General features: G+C 39.4%; 1 protein-coding gene across 1 annotated transcript; it reads left to right on the top strand.

The window, feature by feature from the left end:
* The first annotated feature begins 10 nt into the window (after positions 1–10).
* Positions 11–13,306, top strand: ZFP37 (ZFP37 zinc finger protein). The gene is made up of 4 exons (XM_082696996.1): positions 11–375; positions 5,709–5,835; positions 6,274–6,408; positions 10,635–13,306. The coding sequence occupies exons 1-4, from the start codon at positions 199–201 to the stop codon at positions 12,179–12,181; spliced, it is 1,986 nt and encodes a 661-aa protein (XP_082553122.1). The 5' UTR covers positions 11–198; the 3' UTR covers positions 12,182–13,306.
* Positions 13,307–19,972: the final 6,666 nt, after the last annotated feature.

Raw genomic sequence — 19,972 nt, 5'->3', positions numbered from 1 at the left:
GAGGCACGGTGCAGTGAGGAACTGAGCACGCTTTCTGCCGGCTCGCAGCTCACCCTTCAGGACCCTCCACGGAGCCCCCCAGCCGCCCCCCCTCCACGGGCCACCTGCCTGCGCGCGGCTGGGAGCGCGGACCCCCGCTGTACGGCGGAGCCTCGGTCAAGATGGCCGCGCCCGGCCGCGATACCCAGGGGCGCCGCCATGGCAGCCGCGGGATCCGCTGAGGCCGCCCTTCCAGCCGCCGCCATGTCGGCCTCCGCCTGCGAGCGGATCCTCACAAAGCGGGAGAGCCTGGGCCGGAGGAAGAGCGCAGGGAAAGTCGAAGGAGCCGGGGGTCCTGCGGAGATGGCTGTGTCCGAGCCGGCGGGCAGCGCCGCGGTGAGCGCGATCGCGGGGCAGGGCGGCCTGGTGGTCGGAGGTGGTCTCATGGGGGGGTCGGTGATTGGAGGGTGACTGTAGTCTCTGAGAGGAGCGATTTGGGAATTGGAGACGATTCTGGAGGGCTTTCTGGCGGAGGAGGGGTCGTCTGCGCTCTGGGGGGGATCTGTAGGGCAGTGATGGGGGCCCTGCGGGGTCCGCGGGTGCTACAGGTTATGGTTAATCCGTGTTCGGGGAGATCTGCGGTGACAGGGATGCGGGGAGTCTGCGGCACTCACGGAAAGGCCAGAGTCTGGACGGCTCTGGGAATCAGAAATAGGGGCTTTGTGGTGTGTCAGAGACTGGGGAGGTGTGTGGCAGCTTGTGGTCTGTGGGAGCCAAGCGACTCTGGTGCCTGTGGTAGTTAGAGACTGGATTGTCCCTGTGTGTGTGCAGAGGTGCAGGGAGGTCCATTAGGAGTTTATCACAATAGTTAAGAGATGGTGATGGTTTAGGATAGGGAAATGCAGGGAAATGAAAAATCAGATCCAGAATACGTCTGGAGATGAGCCAGTAAGACTTACTGACGAATTGATATGAGACATGGGGGTAGAGAAGAATCAAGACTTACATCTTGACTTTCGGCTTGAGGCACTGGATAAAGGGGTTTCCCTTTTCTGGAAAAGGATTGTATTGGAGACAACCAGATTTGGTGGATATAAATGGGAGCCAAAGTTGGATGACCGTGGTTCTGTTTTGGCCAAGTCAAGATGCCTATTACATGTCCAAGGAGAGTGAGTAGTTGTTAAATGTATGAATCTAGAACTTAGAAGAGATTTGGGCTAGAGAATCCATATGTGAAAGGCTTCAGCATAGAGATGGTATTTAAAGCCACGAGATTGGATGAGATCACTAAGGAAGGGAAGGCAGCTATAGAAAAAAAGTGGGACCAAGGACAGATCTCAGACATTTAGAGGTTTGGTAGAGGAGGGGACGGGAGGGGAAGGAGAATGAGGAGTGGTAGCCACTGAGATAGGATGAAAAATGTAAATGTGGTGTCAAAGAAGTATAAAGAAGAAAACTTTTCAAGACAATGGGAGTTGTGTTGTCACCATTGTGTCATATGCTCTTGTGAGTCCCAGACATGTGACTGCAAAGATTTGAGTTTGGTGAGATGTAGCTCAATGGTTATTTTGATTGATTAGAGCTTTTTCAGTGGAGTGATAGGGATAAAATCCTGGTGGAATAAGTTGAAAGAATGGAGGTAATGAAGTAGAGACAGCAGGTGTAGACCACACCAGGAATTTTGCTGGTAAAGGGAGCAAGCACACTGACATTACATGTGACATAAGATTAAGAAATGGTTTGCACTAGATGAATTGACATTAAAACAACTTTGTATGTCAGTAGGAATGATTGAGTAGAAAGGGAAAAATAGGTGGTAAAAAAGAGAAAAGAGGTTAATTGCAGAGGGTGAATTCCTTGAGAAGGCTGTTGGGGTTGGGATCTAGAGCATAAGTGGAGGAACTGGCTTTAGGCAAGAGAAGGGACACTAACTCCATTTTAATAGAAAAGAGACAATGATAGGGGTTTTGGAAACAGATTGGTGGAATTGGTGGTAACAAGGCAAGGTAGTGCTTGTCCATTTACACTTTCTCTTTGAAAGTATATTTGAAAGTGAATCTGTCAGCTGAGAATGGGAAAGTAGCAGATGCTGGAGATTTCAAAGAGAAAGAGGAGAATGTTTGGAATAACCATCTTGGAAAGAGGAACAGGAAACTCTCAGTATTGGATACCCATTTGCGATACGTGTTATAAACCTGAAGTGGGTCCAGGCAACTCAGTTGTTTGATTTTTCTCTCTTGGAATGTTCAGCTGCAAGGTTGCAGGCAGAGATTAAGAGGAGAGTTGAGTTTGATTAAGTTTGAGGCTTTGCTAGGTAAGTACAGTGGAGAAGAAAACGGGCAAGGAAGTTAAAGCTGTTTTCCATGGAGTGCATATGGTGTTAGAACAAAGAATCTAGGCAAGAGAAGAGAGAAGAAAAGTAAGGCCATGTGGTGATGGAAGATTGTGGAAAAGTGGTTAGGATCAATGGCTCATGGGGTCTGAATGCTTTTGGAGAATTATTGGCATGGAAGTAGTAGAGGACGTAGGCTGGCAGCATGGGAAATAATAGTTGGGGAGAGAATGTTTTCAGTAAAGCGGGGCTGCCATGGTACGTGGCAAGGTTTAAGGAATGGATGGCTGATGAGCAGGTGGCTGAGTCTGGGAGTGAGAAAATCTTTTGGAGTCAGGAAAGAGAAAGGCTAGGCTGTGGAATGGTTCCTCTACATTGATGTAGCGCGAGTGCCGGAGCTGGAATGAAGAGGAACGTGGTAGTCAACATTTCAGTGAACAAGGAAGAAAGACTGTGCACAAAAGTTGACCAAAGTGGCCCCAAAGAGCATCCTTAGAAAAACCTGCTTGCAAGGTTGACCTTTGGCTGATGTCTGAGAGCTTAGACTTCAGAAGGCATCCCATCATTTCCAGAAATGATAAAAGTGTCTCACTGTGCCTAAACTAGGTCAACAATGTGGTTTATGCCGAGCTCCTGACTTCCTTCTGGACATCTAAGATCTTAGTGGGTGCCTATGAGTGCCACTGAGTCTCCATGTCCTTCCTTGGGAAACATTTCACGCATGTTCTTACAACTTATGTCTGGAGGAATCAAGTATGTCCTGTGTGACTCAGATACTTGTGTCTGGTTTCTGTAGACTTTACCCCACCCATCATTTCCTTAGCCATTTTCTTTTTCTTTAAAGATTTTATTTATTCATTTGTCAGAGAGAGAGAGAGAGAGAGCATACAAGCAGGCAGAGGTGGAGAGAGAAGCAGGCTCCCCACCAAGCAAGGAGCCCGATGCAGGATTCGATCCCAGGAGCTGGGATCATGACCTGAGCTGAAGGCAGCTGCTTAACCCAGTGAGCCACCCAGGCATCCCTCCTTAGCTGGTTTTGCTGTGTGTTCCTTTGCTGTACTAAATCATAGCTACGGGTACAACTATATGCTGAGTTCTGTGGGTTTGCCTAGTGAATCATTCAACCAGAGGATTAATGGTTTAAAATCTTGTGATATTCATTTTTTTTTAAAGATTTTATTTATTTATTTGACAGACAGAGATCACAAGTAGGCATAGTAGCAGGCAGAGAGAGGAGGAAGCAGGCTCCCCACGGAGCAGAGAGCTCAATGCAGGGCTCTCCCAGGACCCTGGGATCATGACCTGAGCCGAAGGCAGAGGCTTTAACCTACTGAGCCATCCAGGTGCCCCATAAAATCTCGTGATATTCTAAACATGATAGGGATTTTGAAAGATGTATGAAAAATGGTTGAAAGTCATCATTTACCTCATCTTCAAGCCCTGAGGTACAGGAGTCATGGTTGGGCTGCAACAAACAACCTCGGCTAGGGAACCTTGTAAGGAAGCAGTGTTCTCAGGAGACGGGTAGATTTCAGGTAAAGCGAGCAGGTGAAGACAATGGCCGAAGAGGTTGAAGGCAGAGTGCAGTGATTAGGGTTTCTGTAAAGGCCACTGTTGGTGGAGTTCTGTTGGTGTCAGTGATTGGGGATTGGTAGGATAGGGGTTTGGGGTCATATCAGAGATAGACTGTGTTCCATGGGTATCAGTATTTGAAGGACCCCTGGGAATATGTGGTTGGAATGTTTGGGGAGTGATTGGGGGAAATCTGTTGCTGTCAGTGATCGGCAAGTTTGTTTGGGATCAGTCATTTGGAATTAACGCCAGTGATTGGGAGGCCAGTGGCAATCAATAAGGGAGCTTATTAGAAATCAATGACTGGAGGTCTGTAGAGGTTACAGATTGTTGACATACGGCAGCTAATTGATTGGTGGCTTATGGAGGTGGGGGTCATTTTTCAATGTGAGATAAATATGTTTGAATGTGTATTTCTTGGTGGCAAAATTCTCCAGTACCTGGGTCATCCTTCTCTCACCTGCCTAATAAGAAGAGAATCTTTAGGGCGCCTGGGTGGCTCAGTGGCTTAAGCCTCTGCCTTCAGCCCGGGTTGTGATCTCAGGGTCCTGGGATCAGGTCCCGCATCCGGCTCTCTGCTTGGCAGGGAGCCTGCTTCCTCCTTTCTCTCTCTCTGCCTACTTGTGATCTCTCCCTGTCAAATAAATAAATAAAAATCTTAAAAAAAAAAAAAGAAGAGAATCTTTAACATGCTTTAATTTCTCCCTCATCCCCCACCCCTACCAGTTGTAGTCCTGCTTATTTTTCTTACATCACACCTCTTGATTTTAAGGAAACTTTTGTAACAGTTGTACAAGAACATTATCAAGTTACTTGGATATAACTAGACATTTGACAGGTTTTATTATTCATCTTTCTTTCTTGTATATTTCATCTTTCCCAATATTGAAATCTTTATTCTAATGCACTTTTCCTTTAAAAAAAAAAATCAATTGCTTTTCTCCTCCTCCTCCTCTTCTGTGTCCCTGTCCTTTTCTTTATTTCTTTTTTTTCCCCTTCTCTTTATTTATAAAGCACAAAGGCGATAGACTTTCTGCATCCTTACATGCCTAAAATATGTTATTTTTGGTTCCAAACATGAATGATCTTTTGGCTGGTTATAAAAATCAAGGGTCTTGATTCTACCTCAGAACTCTAGTCCGTAGTAGTCTTTGGTTATAGAAGAAAAGATAAAGACTAATTCTTTTGTTTTTGGTAATTTTCTTTCTCTCTGATAATTGTATAATTTTTTATCCTCTTAAATAAACAAATTTGCCAATGGGACTGTCATTTGGGGGCCGCTACAACAAAGTACTATTGACTGGGTAGCTTATAAACAGCAGAAAATTATTTCTGACAATTCTGAAGGTTCGAAGTCCCAAGATCAGGGTGCCAGCATGGTTGGGATCTGGTGAGACCTTCTGCCAGGTTGCAGACTTTTTGTTGTATCCTCACTTGGCAGAGAGAACTGAGAGGAAGCAAGCAGTCTTATGACTCTTATAAGGGTATTAATTTCATTCACAGAGACTCCACTGGCATGCTCATCTAATTCTAATTACTTCCCACAGGCCCTATCTCCTAATGCCATCACATTGGAGGGTAGGGTTTCAACATATGAATTTTGGGGATACACAGATATTCAGTCCTTAACAGGGACAGTTCTTAATATGATCTTTGTTTCTCAAAAAAAAAAAAAAAAAAAGCAGATGTGGGTGAAGAATTAGTATCCTATATAATAGCATGATCAACACCGAATGGTTGAGGTAAGAGCAAATCATTATTATCTCGTGCAAATCACCCATTAATGTGGCTAACATTAGACTGAATAGGAATATTGCTATTACAGGGATTGGTAACATTCAAAGATGTGACTATGGCCTTTACCCAGAAGGAGTGGGAGCGACTAGATCCTGCTCAGAGGGACCTGTATAAGGATGTGATGCTGGAGAACTACAGCAACCTTGCCTCAATGGGTAAGGACAATTCTTTCATAATTCAAAATGTGGCCACTGTAGTACCTTCTCTCTAAAGTTCTTGATAAGTTTGGCCTTGGTTATTATGAATTGAAGAGTTTTAATCCCTTTGGGTATGAGGCAGGATATTTGTGCCCCTGTCTCCAAAATGGAAGGTCTACTTAGATGGGGTACATGAGCAATCACATTGTGAAATTTCAGAAGCCATATATTCTCTCCCTCCCTCCCTCCCCTCTCTTTCCTCTCCTCTCTCGCCTCTCCTCTTAGAAGCCATAAGTATATATATATATATATATATATATATATATATATATATTTTTTTTTTTTTTTTTTTTTTTCTTCTTTATCCTCTCAGGGTTCTGAAGTCCAGATATTAGGGCTTGACTTCTGGGATGTTTGTTTTCCTAACACTCAATTTTTGCCATTTCTTATGAGCAGGGTTTCAAGCTCCCAAACCAGACATGATCTCCAAGCTGGAAAAAGGAGAAGAGCCGTGGTTGGGGAAGGGCAAAAGACCCAGACAGGGCGGTCCCAGTGAAATAGCAAGACCCAAGCAAACAAGAACCAATGGAAGTAAGTTTCTAGTTTTTTGGTGATCCTTTGGAGTTCTTCAATGAATAATTTATTTTTAAAATCTTCTTCAAGGTCCCATACCCTTTTTTCTTAACTGGGAGTGGCAGTTGAAAAATATGAGAATTTCTTGGGGAGGAAGAGTTCAAACTACAAAGGTAGATTCTAATCTCTCTTCCATCTATGAACCTCTTCACGTGTGAGGCTGAGGTTCATTTTAGTTGTAAACCAGTGCTACTCATGGGAGTTAGCTTATACTGCTTGTATCGGTTAGCTTAGGCTAAGTTATGCTCTATTAAGGAATGACCCCTAAATCTTAGTGGCTTCCAACAAGAAAGATTTGTTTCTTGTTCACTCTGTAGCCTTATCCCACATAATCCTTTGGCCCTATACTGAAAGAATGGTCCCTATTTGGCAAATTCTGGTTTCATGGCAAAAGGAAAGGAGAATGAGTAGAACCACTCTTTTTACACTGCTGATTGGAAGTGGTCCATAATCCCTTTCAGTTCACATTTCATTGGTTAATTGGTTAGAGCAGATCACCTGGCTTCTGTTAAGTTCAGCAGGGTAGGAATCCTTCCCCTTCCAGAGGGAGGATTCAAGGGACAATGGGTCTGGGAGGTACAGTCTTTCCACAGGGAACAGTAATCCAGTCTGCCACACCATTTGTATTGTGGTAGGAAAAAAGGGAAAAACCAGAGCTCTGAACCTCTGGTAGCAGTCCCCGAGATGCCTAACTGACCCTTCCTTATTAATTGTCTGTCCTCATCCATGCTGTCCATCACTAAGCTTCCAGAAGGAACAGTTCTCAGAATCCCATTACTGCTTGCCTTATTTAAAGCAGAGTTGTTTTTTATTTTATTCTTTTCCCCCAATACCCTCAGTGTTTTCCCTTCATCACTCAAACTCTGGGACTCCATGGTATCACATTTCTCTCCTTATGTGTTCAAACCTTCTTAGATCCATCCTCTTACCAAATCTCTTGGCATGATTCTTCCCTGCCTTTAATTACTTTCCATGTCCCTCCTTTTCACTGTGAAATGCTCTAACCCTGTAGTGCATCATTATTTCCATTTACTCATTAACCTGTGCAGTCAACTCCCACAGAATTCATGCCTATATGTGAATTTCTGGCTTTGTAGTAACCACTGCTTACCTTTCAGTGCATATTTTGGTAGTTTCAGTCCGCATGAAATTCTTGCCTACTTAGCTTGAATTCTACCGCTTGAATCTGGCCTTCTCTTCTAAGTGCGTCTTTACATTTATTTCACCAGATTCTCTGCCTTCTCACTTTGCTGAAGTGTTCCTAAGGTTTTGTCTTCTACTCTGTGTTCCTTTTTTTTTTTTTTCCTATTGTATTTCCCTCAAAAGAATCAAGATGTTTATCGTACCCTGGTGAGTTTTAAGGTAAATTGATCTTGTCCAGATAAACCTCCAGTTTCTTCATGTTGCACTCATATTTTACCTGCTTACAGGAAAGCCCAGTCTCACAGTATCAGAAATGGAAAGCTTTGTCTTCCTGTCTTTCGGTATAAATTAGAGCTTCCTTTCACTTTCCCTATTTTTATCGGAGTCTGCTTTGAGTTGAGGCCTGTCTACCTCAGAATTCCTGTGAATCTCTGCCTTCTCTTTTACTGTTCTCTCCTCAGCTCCTGGGTTGTTTTCTTCAGTTCTCAGACATCACTCAAATCAGGTGTATATTATCTCATACCTGAATTGCTCCAATTCTTAAGCCGATTTGTCAGATCCATTTTTTTTAAAACAATTCATCTTGGATGTTGCCACCAAATATTAAAATATTCAGTTATTATTTATATCACAATAGTCCCCCCAAAAGCAGAATGTTTATAGTATATATTTAAGTGTCCAAGTGTCCTCTGAATGTTCTGGGACTCTATGAGTTTCCCAAAACCAGAGGGACTAGTCCTTCAAATGACAAATGAAGAGACCTTGTGGAGTTTTGATTCATCCATTAGTGGCTCCAATTTTGGCTGTGTTCACTTTTCTTTCCAATACTCGGTGTTACAACTAAAAAATAGTCCTGGTAGTCATCTAATAGATCTTTGTCATTGCTGCAGTAACTTTCTTCTTGGTTCAGGTTCTTAGATAGTACTTGGAGTTTCTTCAAAGAAAGGCTATTCTATTCCCTCCAATGATTGGCTGAGTCTAGTGAGCAATACACATCAGTTTCTGAAGTTAGTCATTTTAGCTTAAAATCCACGTTTTAGTTGTTGTCTCAGATTCAGGAAAAGCTTACAGCCTTAAACCCATGCTTTGTCAGACCCAACTCTCCTAATATTACCTTATTATTATACCATTTCACTAGTTCAGTATCCTCTCCACCCCCCACGGTAAATGTCTCTCACAGTGCTTTATATATTTTCATGTTGGCCAATCTCCATGATTATAAGGGGTTCTTATAATGTTGCACCTCAAGAGGAAAGGTTTTAGTTTTGGTCGTTTCTTCCTAGAAAGAGATTTGCCTCTATTTTTTCCAGCATCCTTGGGCATTGGAAGATGCCGCCTTTGTCATGCTCTTGTTATATTCTTTCCCCCCAAATGCTTGCATCACTTAAAATTTCCTAAATGGAAAAGCAGCTGGCAACTCTACTTCTTCCTACTCTATCTATACTATATATCTTTTTTTTTTTTTAAAGATTTTATTTATTTATTGACAGACAGAGATCACAAGTAGGCAGAGAGGCAGGCAGAGAGAGAGAAGGAAGCAGGCTCCCCGCTGAGCAGAGAGCCGATGTGGGACTCGATCCCAGGACCCTGAGATCATGACCTGAGCCGAAGGCAGCGGCTTAACCCACTGAGCCACCCAGGCGCCCTATACTATATATCTATACTTACAAAAATTGATCTTCTACTCCATGGGAACTAATCTCTTAAGAGTTCTTGATGAAAGGAATAGTATTTCCTGGCTATGTTGAAATACCATAACTCTTTTCTGTTTGATCCCAGTTTTCACTTTCATGTAATGTTCCTTTATGACCCAGGAAGATATTCAATTTCTCTCTCTCTCTATTTCTTGGAGACTCATATCAGCTTTTCTCGTGTCTGTTTAATTCCCACCCTAAAGATTTTTTCTGCTTTTTCATACATATAACTGAAAAAAGTCACCTCAAAATGGTAATCTCAACTCTAAGTTTTTAGATTTTTACACATGTAGTATCCATACCTAGCTAAAAGAACTCTTTGAATTTCAGTTCTAAATTCTTAGGAGAGAGAATATTATTGGTCTAGGTAGGGCTTTTTGTTTACCACCAACCAGTCAATTGTTTTCAACCAGGGGTTGGATCATATGGTTCCCACGTGGTTGCTGCCATGTGTCAGTGTGGGTGTGGTGGTCTCAGAGAAGGAAGACACACACTGGGAAGATATCTTAAAATATGTCACTGTATAATGTATGGAGGGAAGGATGTGAGCAATCATTTAAAGTTGGGAATCAGTTTAAAGTTGATAATTAGTGCGGTGCCTGGGTGGCCCAATGGGTTAAGCCTCTGCCTTTTGGCCACAGGGTCCTGGGATCGAGCCCCACATCAGGCTGTCTGCTCAACAGGGAGCCTGCTTTTCCCTTTCTCTCTGCCTGCCTCTCTGCCTACTTGTGAGCTCTCTTTCTGTAGCAAATAAATAAATAAAAATTATTTTTAAAAATTGATAATTGGTAATTCGTAGAGTGAGCTGGCAGAAACAAAGGTATGCTCCATACTTCCATAAGAGGAGGAAGGCTCTTAGTGGACACCATGGTTTGAGCCAGGTGTGTCTCCGATGGTGACCATGGAGAGCTGAATTAATATAGTAAGGCTGTGGGAGCCAAATACTATGGATGGACTGGCTGTTATCAAAGCTGGGATGCTTGGGCTGAGGAGAAACCTCAAAAAATATCAACTACAATCACAAACTCTTTTAACTTCATCTGTTACCTAGTGACTGTTCCTTGTGTTTATTCCACCCCACCCAATCCCATGCTGCAAGGTCATAATTATGATCAGGCAAAGTTTTATCTAATTACTATTGTCAATTAACTTTTCTTGTTTTTCCCACAACACTTTCCCCTCAAGTCCAAGAAGTTAGGGCCATTTGCACTTGATATTTCACTCACTTTGGGATACTAGGCTTGAGTAAAGATGCAGCCCCACAATAGGGCTTTTCTTTTATAATTTATATTCCAGTATATGAGAGGACAAAGATTCACAAGAATGTCTTATTGAATTCCATTTTAGATGAAGTCCAGCAAGGTAATGACCAGCTAGAGAACCACCAGGAATCTCAAAACAAACTCTGTAAGGAAGTTGCATTCAAGAGAAAAGGTCTGACTAAGAAGAAAGGCCATGAATGTAGTTCACTGGGGGAAAAAAGTGTGAGTACAAAACATGTTCCGTCAAAAAAAAGGCTTAAATTTGATTCACATGGAAAGAGTTTGAAACAGAATTCAGATTTACCTGGTCATATAAGAAACTATGCAAAAAAGAAACCTAATGTAGCTAAAGAGCCCAAGAAATCATTCAGCCATAGCTTACCTGATACAAAGAAAGACAAAACTCAAGCTGGAAAGAAACAAAAATTATCCAACCATAGCTTATCTGATAAGTATGACAAAACTCAAGCTGGCAAGAAACATGAGAAATTAGCTCATCATAGCTTATCCGATACTAAACGGGACAAAATTCAAACTGGAGAGAAACATGAGAAATCATCCAGCCATAGCTCATCCCCTACTAAGTGTGACAAAACTCAAGCTAAAGCAAAACCCTACGAATGTAATCAATGTGGGAAGGTTCTCAGCCATAAACAAGGACTCATTGACCATCAGAGAATTCATACTGGAGAGAAACCCTACGAATGTAATGAATGTGGGATAGCCTTTAGCCAAAAGTCACACCTCGTTGTACATCAAAGAACTCACACTGGAGAAAAGCCATATGAATGTATTCAGTGTGGCAAAGCCCACAGTCATAAACATGCTCTCACTGACCATCTGAGAGTTCATACTGGGGAAAAACCCTATAAATGTACTGAATGTGGGAAAACCTTTAGACACAGCTCAAACCTTATTCAACATGTGAGATCTCATACAGGTGAGAAGCCCTATGAATGTAAGGAATGTGGAAAATCCTTTAGATATAACTCATCTCTTACAGAGCATGTGAGAACTCATACGGGGGAAATACCATATGAATGTAATGAATGTGGAAAGGCTTTTAAGTATAGCTCATCTCTTACTAAACATATGAGAATTCATACAGGTGAGAAGCCCTTTGAATGTAATGAATGTGGGAAAGCTTTCAGCAAGAAGTCACACCTCATTATACATCAAAGAACTCATACTAAGGAGAAGCCCTATAAATGCAATGAATGTGGAAAAGCATTTGGACATAGCTCTTCTCTTACTTACCACATGAGAACTCATACAGGTGAAAGTCCTTTTGAATGTAGTCAATGTGGGAAGGCCTTCAAACAGATTGAAGGCCTTACTCAACATCAGAGAGTTCACACTGGGGAGAAACCCTTTGAATGTAAGGAATGTGGGAAAGCTTTTAGCCAAAAGTCGCACCTCATTGTACATCAGAGAACTCATACTGGGGAGAAACCTTTTGAATGTAATGAATGTGGAAAGGCTTTCAATGTGAAGTCACAGCTTGTTATACATCAGAGATCCCACACTGGAGAGAAACCCTACGAATGTAATGAATGTGGAAAAGCTTTCAAACAAAATGCATCCCTTACCAAACATGTGAAAACTCATTCAGAAGAAAAATCTCATGAGTGAACGAAACGTAGGAAATCAAATGAAATGCATCCCTTACCAAACACGTGAAAACTCATTCAGAAGAAAATCTCATGAGTAAAATAAATGTGGGAAATCTTTTAATTCAAACTAAAGGTTTTATTTAACCTTAGTAGGATTCTGAATTTTAAGAATGTTAGAAAGCATTTAATCAGAAGTCACACCTAATTACACATGAGAGAATTTGAAAGTGAATCTTATGTAGAAGCAATGGATGATACCAACCTTTTATAAAAAAAAAACATTGTTTTAAAAATAATCATTAATTATTTATATATTCAGACCCAAATATAAAGCTTTAAAAATTATTAATTAGCTGAAAAATCAGAGCAATAGAGAAACAAATTACATATGCTGACAATTCCTAAGTTGCTTGAGTGGATGTACTTAAGCTCCATATATGAGAAGTGAATTTGCATATCTGTTAATTTCCATGTATAAGTGTGTCTGGCCACTGGTATGAGCCTCATCTTTGATATTATCACCTAACCCTTTTTTAATGTCTTGTTAGCTTCTACATCAGCTGGAAACTTTCTAAGAGTTATTTATGTAAAAAATAGTAACACAAAATTAAGAAAAAAATAAAAGCCGCTGAGGATAGGGACATCATTCTCTACCAGCACCAGTGTATTGTTAAGTGAAAAAAGCCGGTTGCTGAACTGTGTGTATAGTATGTTCCCACTTATGTACAAAAGGGGTGTTTACCTGTCCCTCTCTGTCTATGTATGTTTGTACATATGTATGTATACTTCTATTTGTATGTGAATAGACTTGGTTTGAAAAAATATAGAAGAAACTTTATAGTGGTTGTCATGAACAAAAGAGTACAGGAGTGGGGACTAGGAGGAGACCTCCTTTCTATTATATACTGTTGGAATTTTTAAATAATGTACATGAGTTATTTTCACAATTAAAATCTTTTTAATATGCATACATCAACACTGATTAATATTTTCACTGAGCTCACTCCGTGGTGGTGTTTGATGAAGTGTCTATGCCTGTTATGAAGGGTGATGAATCTGAGGATGTGCTACTAAACTTGGTATTGAATTCACAAAGACTTTTCCTATCCAACACTCATCTTTTTATTAAAATAATGAATTGCAATTGTAATTTAGCACTGTGTTTCTTCTATATGCCACATTTTTTAAAAGATATGCTGTGATTGCAGGTGAATGAAAGTGATTTTCTGAACAGTCACTCCTTTTTATCACTTATTCAGAGTACTTATATATAAACCCCTCAATCTAGGATTTCAAATGTGTTGCAAGAAATGCCACTGTGTCCTGTTTTTGTTCAATAGCAGACATTGTTAATGGATCACTGCACGTTTTTCTAAGTGAACCTAAACTTGACCTCAGAGTCACTCCTAAGCATGTATTCCAAAACGTATTGTGAATCAATTTGGGTTTCCAGATGAGAACTATTTTCTACTGCATACCTATTTACTATTATTACTTTTTAACCTCATAAGTCATGGATAAAAAAATACAACTGAATTGTTTTTGAATTGTTACACTAAAAACAGTGACATAAAGACAAAAATGGTTTTGTTATGTAAGGTAATAATATTTGGCATGCATGTCTCCTTTTACATTTTCACAGTACATTCACTACATTACCTCATTTGTTCTTCAGAATAAACATATGGGTCAATAAGCAAGCCTTTTTTAGTGATCAATTCTGCTCAATAAATATTTCACCTGGATACTAGTCTAGCATAATGATGGATCCTCAACAAATATGTGATCCAGTGCCATTTTTGCAAATACTTTCCATACCAAGTTCCTGCCTTCCCAATTTCCTCATATCAGAGAATTAAAAGATGTAAGTATTGAGAATAAAATTGTGTGTGTGTGTGCATTCATGTGTGCACACGTGCATTAAAAAATCAACACATGGATGTTAGAACCTCATTTTCAAGTAACTTATTTACTCCCACAGAAGGAAAATGCAATGCGAAAGCCATTTTCCATCAGTAACTTATAACCAGGTGGAAGTCTGGTACTATACACAGAATGAATCCTCACTGTCCAGAGCTGTGGAAAATCTGCACTTTTTAGAAGGATAAAACAGTTGCATGTTATGGCCATGTTAAATTTCCCACACTTCTTGGAGAATCCGTAATAGTACCCCATACCTGGGAAAGTATGCCTGAATAGTAGAAATGAATGCTGAAAGCCATCTTATAGAGTAAGGAAGGAAGTAAAAGTTAGCATCAATAAATGGGGCAGTGATGTCTAAAAATTACTGGAGGTGAGGGATAAAGAAAATAGACATACAGAGGTGAGTCTAAATCAATGATAAGATGTATCAAAATTGCCCAGAGAATTTGTTAAAACACAGACTTTAGAAATAGGCCCCACCTGTAGAGTTTCAGATTTTGTAGGTTGGGGAGGGTGGAGGTGGCTGAGATTTTGCATTTTTAGTAACTTGCCAGAGATGCTGGTGCTGCTGTTCTGGGAAACACTTTGAGAAACACTGATTTAAATCATTGTTGAAGTAAATTTAAAAAGTATTTAAAAATGTTTCTGAGATATTTCTTTAATATGAAGATAATGTTTATATACACATATACATATGTTGGAAAGTGCATATCACCATCATTATGTGAACAGTGACTCATTCGGCATTGTCAGTTTAAGAGTAAGCTTAATGTTTTTCCAAATAATTTTTCTATTTTCCTGAATTAACTTTATTTAGTTGTAATGAATTTTCATTACTGGGGTAAGGCCAAGTAGAGTCCTACTAATCCTGATCCTCCCACAGAAAACAGTTATAAACTCTGGACAAAATCACACACACACACAACCTGGTCTCTGGGTCATGAGGTACTGGAGAGTGAACAAAAGCAGATTATGGGAATGTGTTGAAATTTGGGAGAAGGGAATGTAGGAGGTTAGGTCACAGCTTTTAGCCTGAGGATATGCTGAAGTTGGTATGGCAGAGGGTTGGGTAATTTGATTGAAAATGGGGAAGTCTTTTTGAGATAAGAAACCACATGACTGAGTTCAGGGCAACCAGAGCCACTTGAAAGGTGAGAGGGGAATCCCAGAGAAGAGAGATTCACAGAGGGGGAGGGGTAATCCAAATTCTGTGAATGAATTCTGCCCAAATCTCTGACTTATTCCTGAACCATGCATATTTGGCACAGACTCCTAATGCTTCCCTTAAAAACAAGAGAACTGAGCTTTTATTTTTGCTGTTGCCCGATAGACTTAATCTGAAGTTTGAGCTCAACCCTGCTAATTACTTGATAAAACAAAAGTATTAATACTCTTCAGAGAAATATAACAGAATCCAAACTCTCCACAATTTATCACTCATGATATGGAGAATATAAGAAAAACTTATTTGACAGTCAAAGAATTAAGAAATTGTGACCCCATTTCAAGAAAAGAGACAACCAACCCAGAAGTTGGGATGAGCATATGAAGATATTAATATAATTATGGTGCTTAATTAAATAAAGATATACTCACAGTGAATAAGGATTTTTTAAAAAAAGAAGAACTAAACAAAGAGAAACAATGAAGAAAAAACAAAAGAAAATTCTAGAACTTAAAAACACAATGTCTGAAATTTAAAATTCCCTGGATAAGTTTACCAGCAGAAAAATGACAGGGGAAAGTGTCATTGAACTCGAAGCAACTCAGTAGAAATGATTTAAAGTGAGGGGAAAATGATAAAACAAAAGATAGGAAGAGAATCTCAGTGACCTCTGAGGCAATAACAAAATATCTTGAATATGTGTAGCTGAAGTCCCAAAGGGAGAGCAAGGAAAGAATGGGATACACAAAATATTTGAAGATATAATGGCTGAACTTTCCCCCAATTTGATAAATGATATAAATATACTGATTTGAGAATATCAGTGAACTCTAAGCAAATTAAGTGTGAAGAAAACACTTCCTAGACAAGCTGTTAGAGCCTAAGGATAAAAATAAAATCTGGAAATCCAGGGGAAAAAACAACATATTACATGTGATAAAAACAATTCTATTGATTGGTGACAACATCAGAAACTGTGGTGGCCAGAAGACAGTAGATCGGTATCCTTCAAATGGTATGAAAAAACAAAATGAAACCCATCAGCCTTAAATTCTGTAACCAACAAAAATAGCTTTCAAAAATGAAGGTGAAATAATGATATCTTAGATAAAAGAATTAAGAGAATTTATCTGCAGAAGACCGTATGTTTTTCAGGTTGAAAAAAAAAAAATGACACCAAATGGAAACTCAGTTCTTCAGGAAGCACTGAAGAGCATCAGAAACGGTAAATATATAAGCAAATATAAGACTATTTTAATTTCTTCATTTCTTTATAATACTTGGGATTTTTAAAAGATTTTATTTATTTATCTGGCAGAGCGAGAACACACAGTGGGAAAGGGAGAAGCAGGATCTCCATGAGCAGGGAGCCTGATGTGGGGCTCCATCCCAGGACCCTGGGATCATGACCTTAGCGGAAGGCAGATGCCTAACTGACTAAGCCTCCTAGGCACCCCCTTAGGACTGTTTGAAACAAAACTTACACACATAATTTATATGTGGATTATAAATTATTGAGATGCATTACATGTAACAGTGCTAGCATGAAGAATGGGGGAAGACCTAAAATGTAGAAAGGTTTCTAAATTGTATGTGATTTGGTACAATATCACCTTCAAGGGGACTATGATAGATGATAGAGCAATCCTTAGAGAAACCACTGAACAGTAAAGCAAAGAGATATAGGCAAAAATATAACAGATAAATTTATGAACCTCTAAAAAGCATTTTTAAATTAATAATGGAAATAGGAAGGGAAATACAGAAGAAGAAAATCAAAGAAGACAAGCAATACAAATAATAAGATGGTGGACCTAAATCCAATCTTAGCAATAATTACTTTAAAAATTAGTGGACTAAACTGTCCAATGAAAGGCAGAGATTTTAATAATGGGAGAAAAAAGCAAGATCCAGGGGCGCCTGGGTGGCTCAGTGGGTTGAGCCTCTGCCTTCGGCTCGGGTCATGATCTCAGGTTCCTGGGATCAAACCCTGCATCCGGCTCTCTGCTCAGCAGGGAGCCTGCTTCTCCCCCCCCCCCCTCTGCCTGCCTCTCTGCCTACTTGTGACCTTCCTCTTTGTCAAATAAATAAATAAAATCTTAAAAAAAAAAAAAGCAAGATCCAATTTTACACTCTGTATAAGATCTAGACTTTAGGGGCACTTGGGTGGCTTGGTGGGTTAAAGCCTTTGCCTTCGGCTTGGGTCGTGGTCCCAGGGTTCTGGGATCGAGCCCTACACTGGGCTCTCTCCTCGGCGGGGAGCCTGCTTCTTCCTCTCTCTCTGCCTACTTGTGATTTCTGTCAAATAAATAAATAAAACCTTCAAAAAAAAAAAAGATCTAGATTTTAAAAAGACACAGATAAGTTAAAATTAAATGGATTGAAATGGTATATCATACAAATAGTAATCAAAAAAGTGTGAATTGATGTATGAATAGCAGACAAAACAGACTTCTCAATAAGTGTCAGAGGGCCAATTTAAAAATTTAAAGATTAATTCCTCAAGAAGACATAACATTCATGAACACTTATGCACCTAGAACAGAGCTCCAAAGTGCAAGAAGCAGAAACTGAAAAAACTGAAAAGAGGTATCAGCAATTCCACAATCATAATTGGAGATTTTCACATCCTTCTCTAGGTAGCTCAGGAGAGCTAGGCAGAAAAATTAGTTAAGACAGAGGTGCCTGGGTGGCTTGGTCAGTTGAGTGACTGACTCTTGATTTTGGCTCAGGTCATGGTCTCCGGGTCATGAGATCTAGCTCCACCTTGGGCTCCAAAATCTGCTTGGGATTCTCTCCCTCTGCCCCTCCCCCACCTCGTCTGTGCACTCTCTAAATAAATATATAAACAAACAAATAAAACTTTTTTAAAAAAGAGATTAGCAAAGGCATACACTATCTGAGGCTTTTTGTAAAACGTCCCTCAGTTTAAAAAAAAAGTGGCCATTTTAGGAGGTGTGTAGTAGTGTTACTTTCTGATTTTAATTTGCTTTTCCCAAAAATCTAATGATGCTGACATCTTTATGTGTGCTTATTGACAATTTGTTTACCTACGTTGGTGAAGTTTCCAAATCTCGTGCTCATTTAAAAAAATCAAATCATTAGTCTTTTTATTATGGAGTGATAATAAGTTCTATCAGATATATTTTGCAAATGCTTTCTTCCTATCTGTGGCTTGTCTTTTCGATTTTGAAGCAGTCTCTTCAGAGGAGGAAAGCTTTTCATTTTGATAAGTCCAGTTTATCAATTTTTCCTTTTATGGTTTGTGCTTTTTGTGTTCAAGAAATCTTTGCCTAAATTAAAGTCATAAAGATTTTTTCCCCTTTATTTTCTTCTAGAGATTTTTTTAGTTTTAGCTCCTACATTTAAGAGTCCTATTTAGTTAATTTTAATATATTTGAATTAAAATTGAATTAAAATTGAAGTACCATTACAAAGGGTCTAGACTATGCATACTAGTCCTGAAAAAAGCCCCAAAATTGAATTGCATTGAGATATGCAATTAACACCATTTTCCAAAGAAAAGATTATCCTTTTCTAATGAATTACCACTCTGTCAGAAATTAAGTATATATATATATATATATTTTTTTTTTACTCTTTTTTCCTCTGATATTTACATTTATCCTTACCACATTGTACTTTTTCTCTAGTTTTGTTGTGTTGAAATAAACTTTATTCTTCCTTTTTCATGATCATTATGCATATCCTAGACCCTTTGCATTTTTACATCATGTTAGAATCAGCTTGTCAATTTCTACAAAGAAACCTGAAAAGATTTGATTTAGATTTAATTAAACCTATAAATCTATTTGGAGATAACCCTCTCAGCAATTTGAATTTTCCTTTCCATGTGTACGGTATAACCCTCTTATTTGGTCTTTAATTTCTCTGTGTAGTGTTTGTAGTATTCAACCTGCAACCTTACACATATTGTGTTGAATTTTCTCTAAGAATTTCATGTTTGAGATATATTAGGAGGAGAAGGAATCCAGTAAGTGAATTTAGCAAGATTATAGAAGTAATACAGTAATTGTATTTTATATACTAACAATGAGAAGTTTGTGGCGGCTGGCTGGCTCAGTTGGTTAAGCGACTGCCTTTGGCTCAGGTCATGATCTTAGGATTCTGGGATCCAGCCCCATGTCTGGCTCCCTGTACAGTGGGGAATCTACTTCTCCCTCTGCCCCTCCCCCCGCTCATACCCCCCACCCCAGAAATAAATTAAAAAATAAAATATAAAACAATAATAAACAATAAGTATAAATAATAAAAATAATAATAAATAAATAATAAAAATTTTTGAAAAAAATTTTAAAAAGAGAATTTTGAGTTGAAATGAAAATAAAATACCATTACAAAGGGTCTAGACTATGCATACTAGTCCTGAAAAAAGCCCCAAATCCCAACGAAGAATGGGACTGTGAGACTTACTTTTAGAATACTGTGTGTATACCATTGTTTATAGTGATTATGTCTTTGTTAAGGAATTCCATCTAGTTTGGGGTTGTTTTTTTCCCGCCATTTTTAACTTACTTGTTGAATAAAAGATTATATTCATCTATTAATATAATGAATAGGCGTTCCTTTTATGAAAAGGTTAACGAAAAACCTGCATCCTTTCGGATTCATATTTGCCTGTTAGAAAAGAAAAAAGTTTTCTTCCATCCCTTTTTCCTTTTTACTTAAATAACGGAAGAAGGCCACCCCCGCTTCCAAGTA

The sequence above is a fragment of the Mustela nivalis genome (assembly GCF_964662115.1).
Source record: "Mustela nivalis genome assembly, chromosome: 13".
Classification (NCBI taxonomy): Eukaryota; Metazoa; Chordata; class Mammalia; order Carnivora; family Mustelidae; genus Mustela; species Mustela nivalis.
Note: the sequence above shows the minus strand (reverse complement) of the source record. Positions and strands in the feature narration are given on the sequence as shown.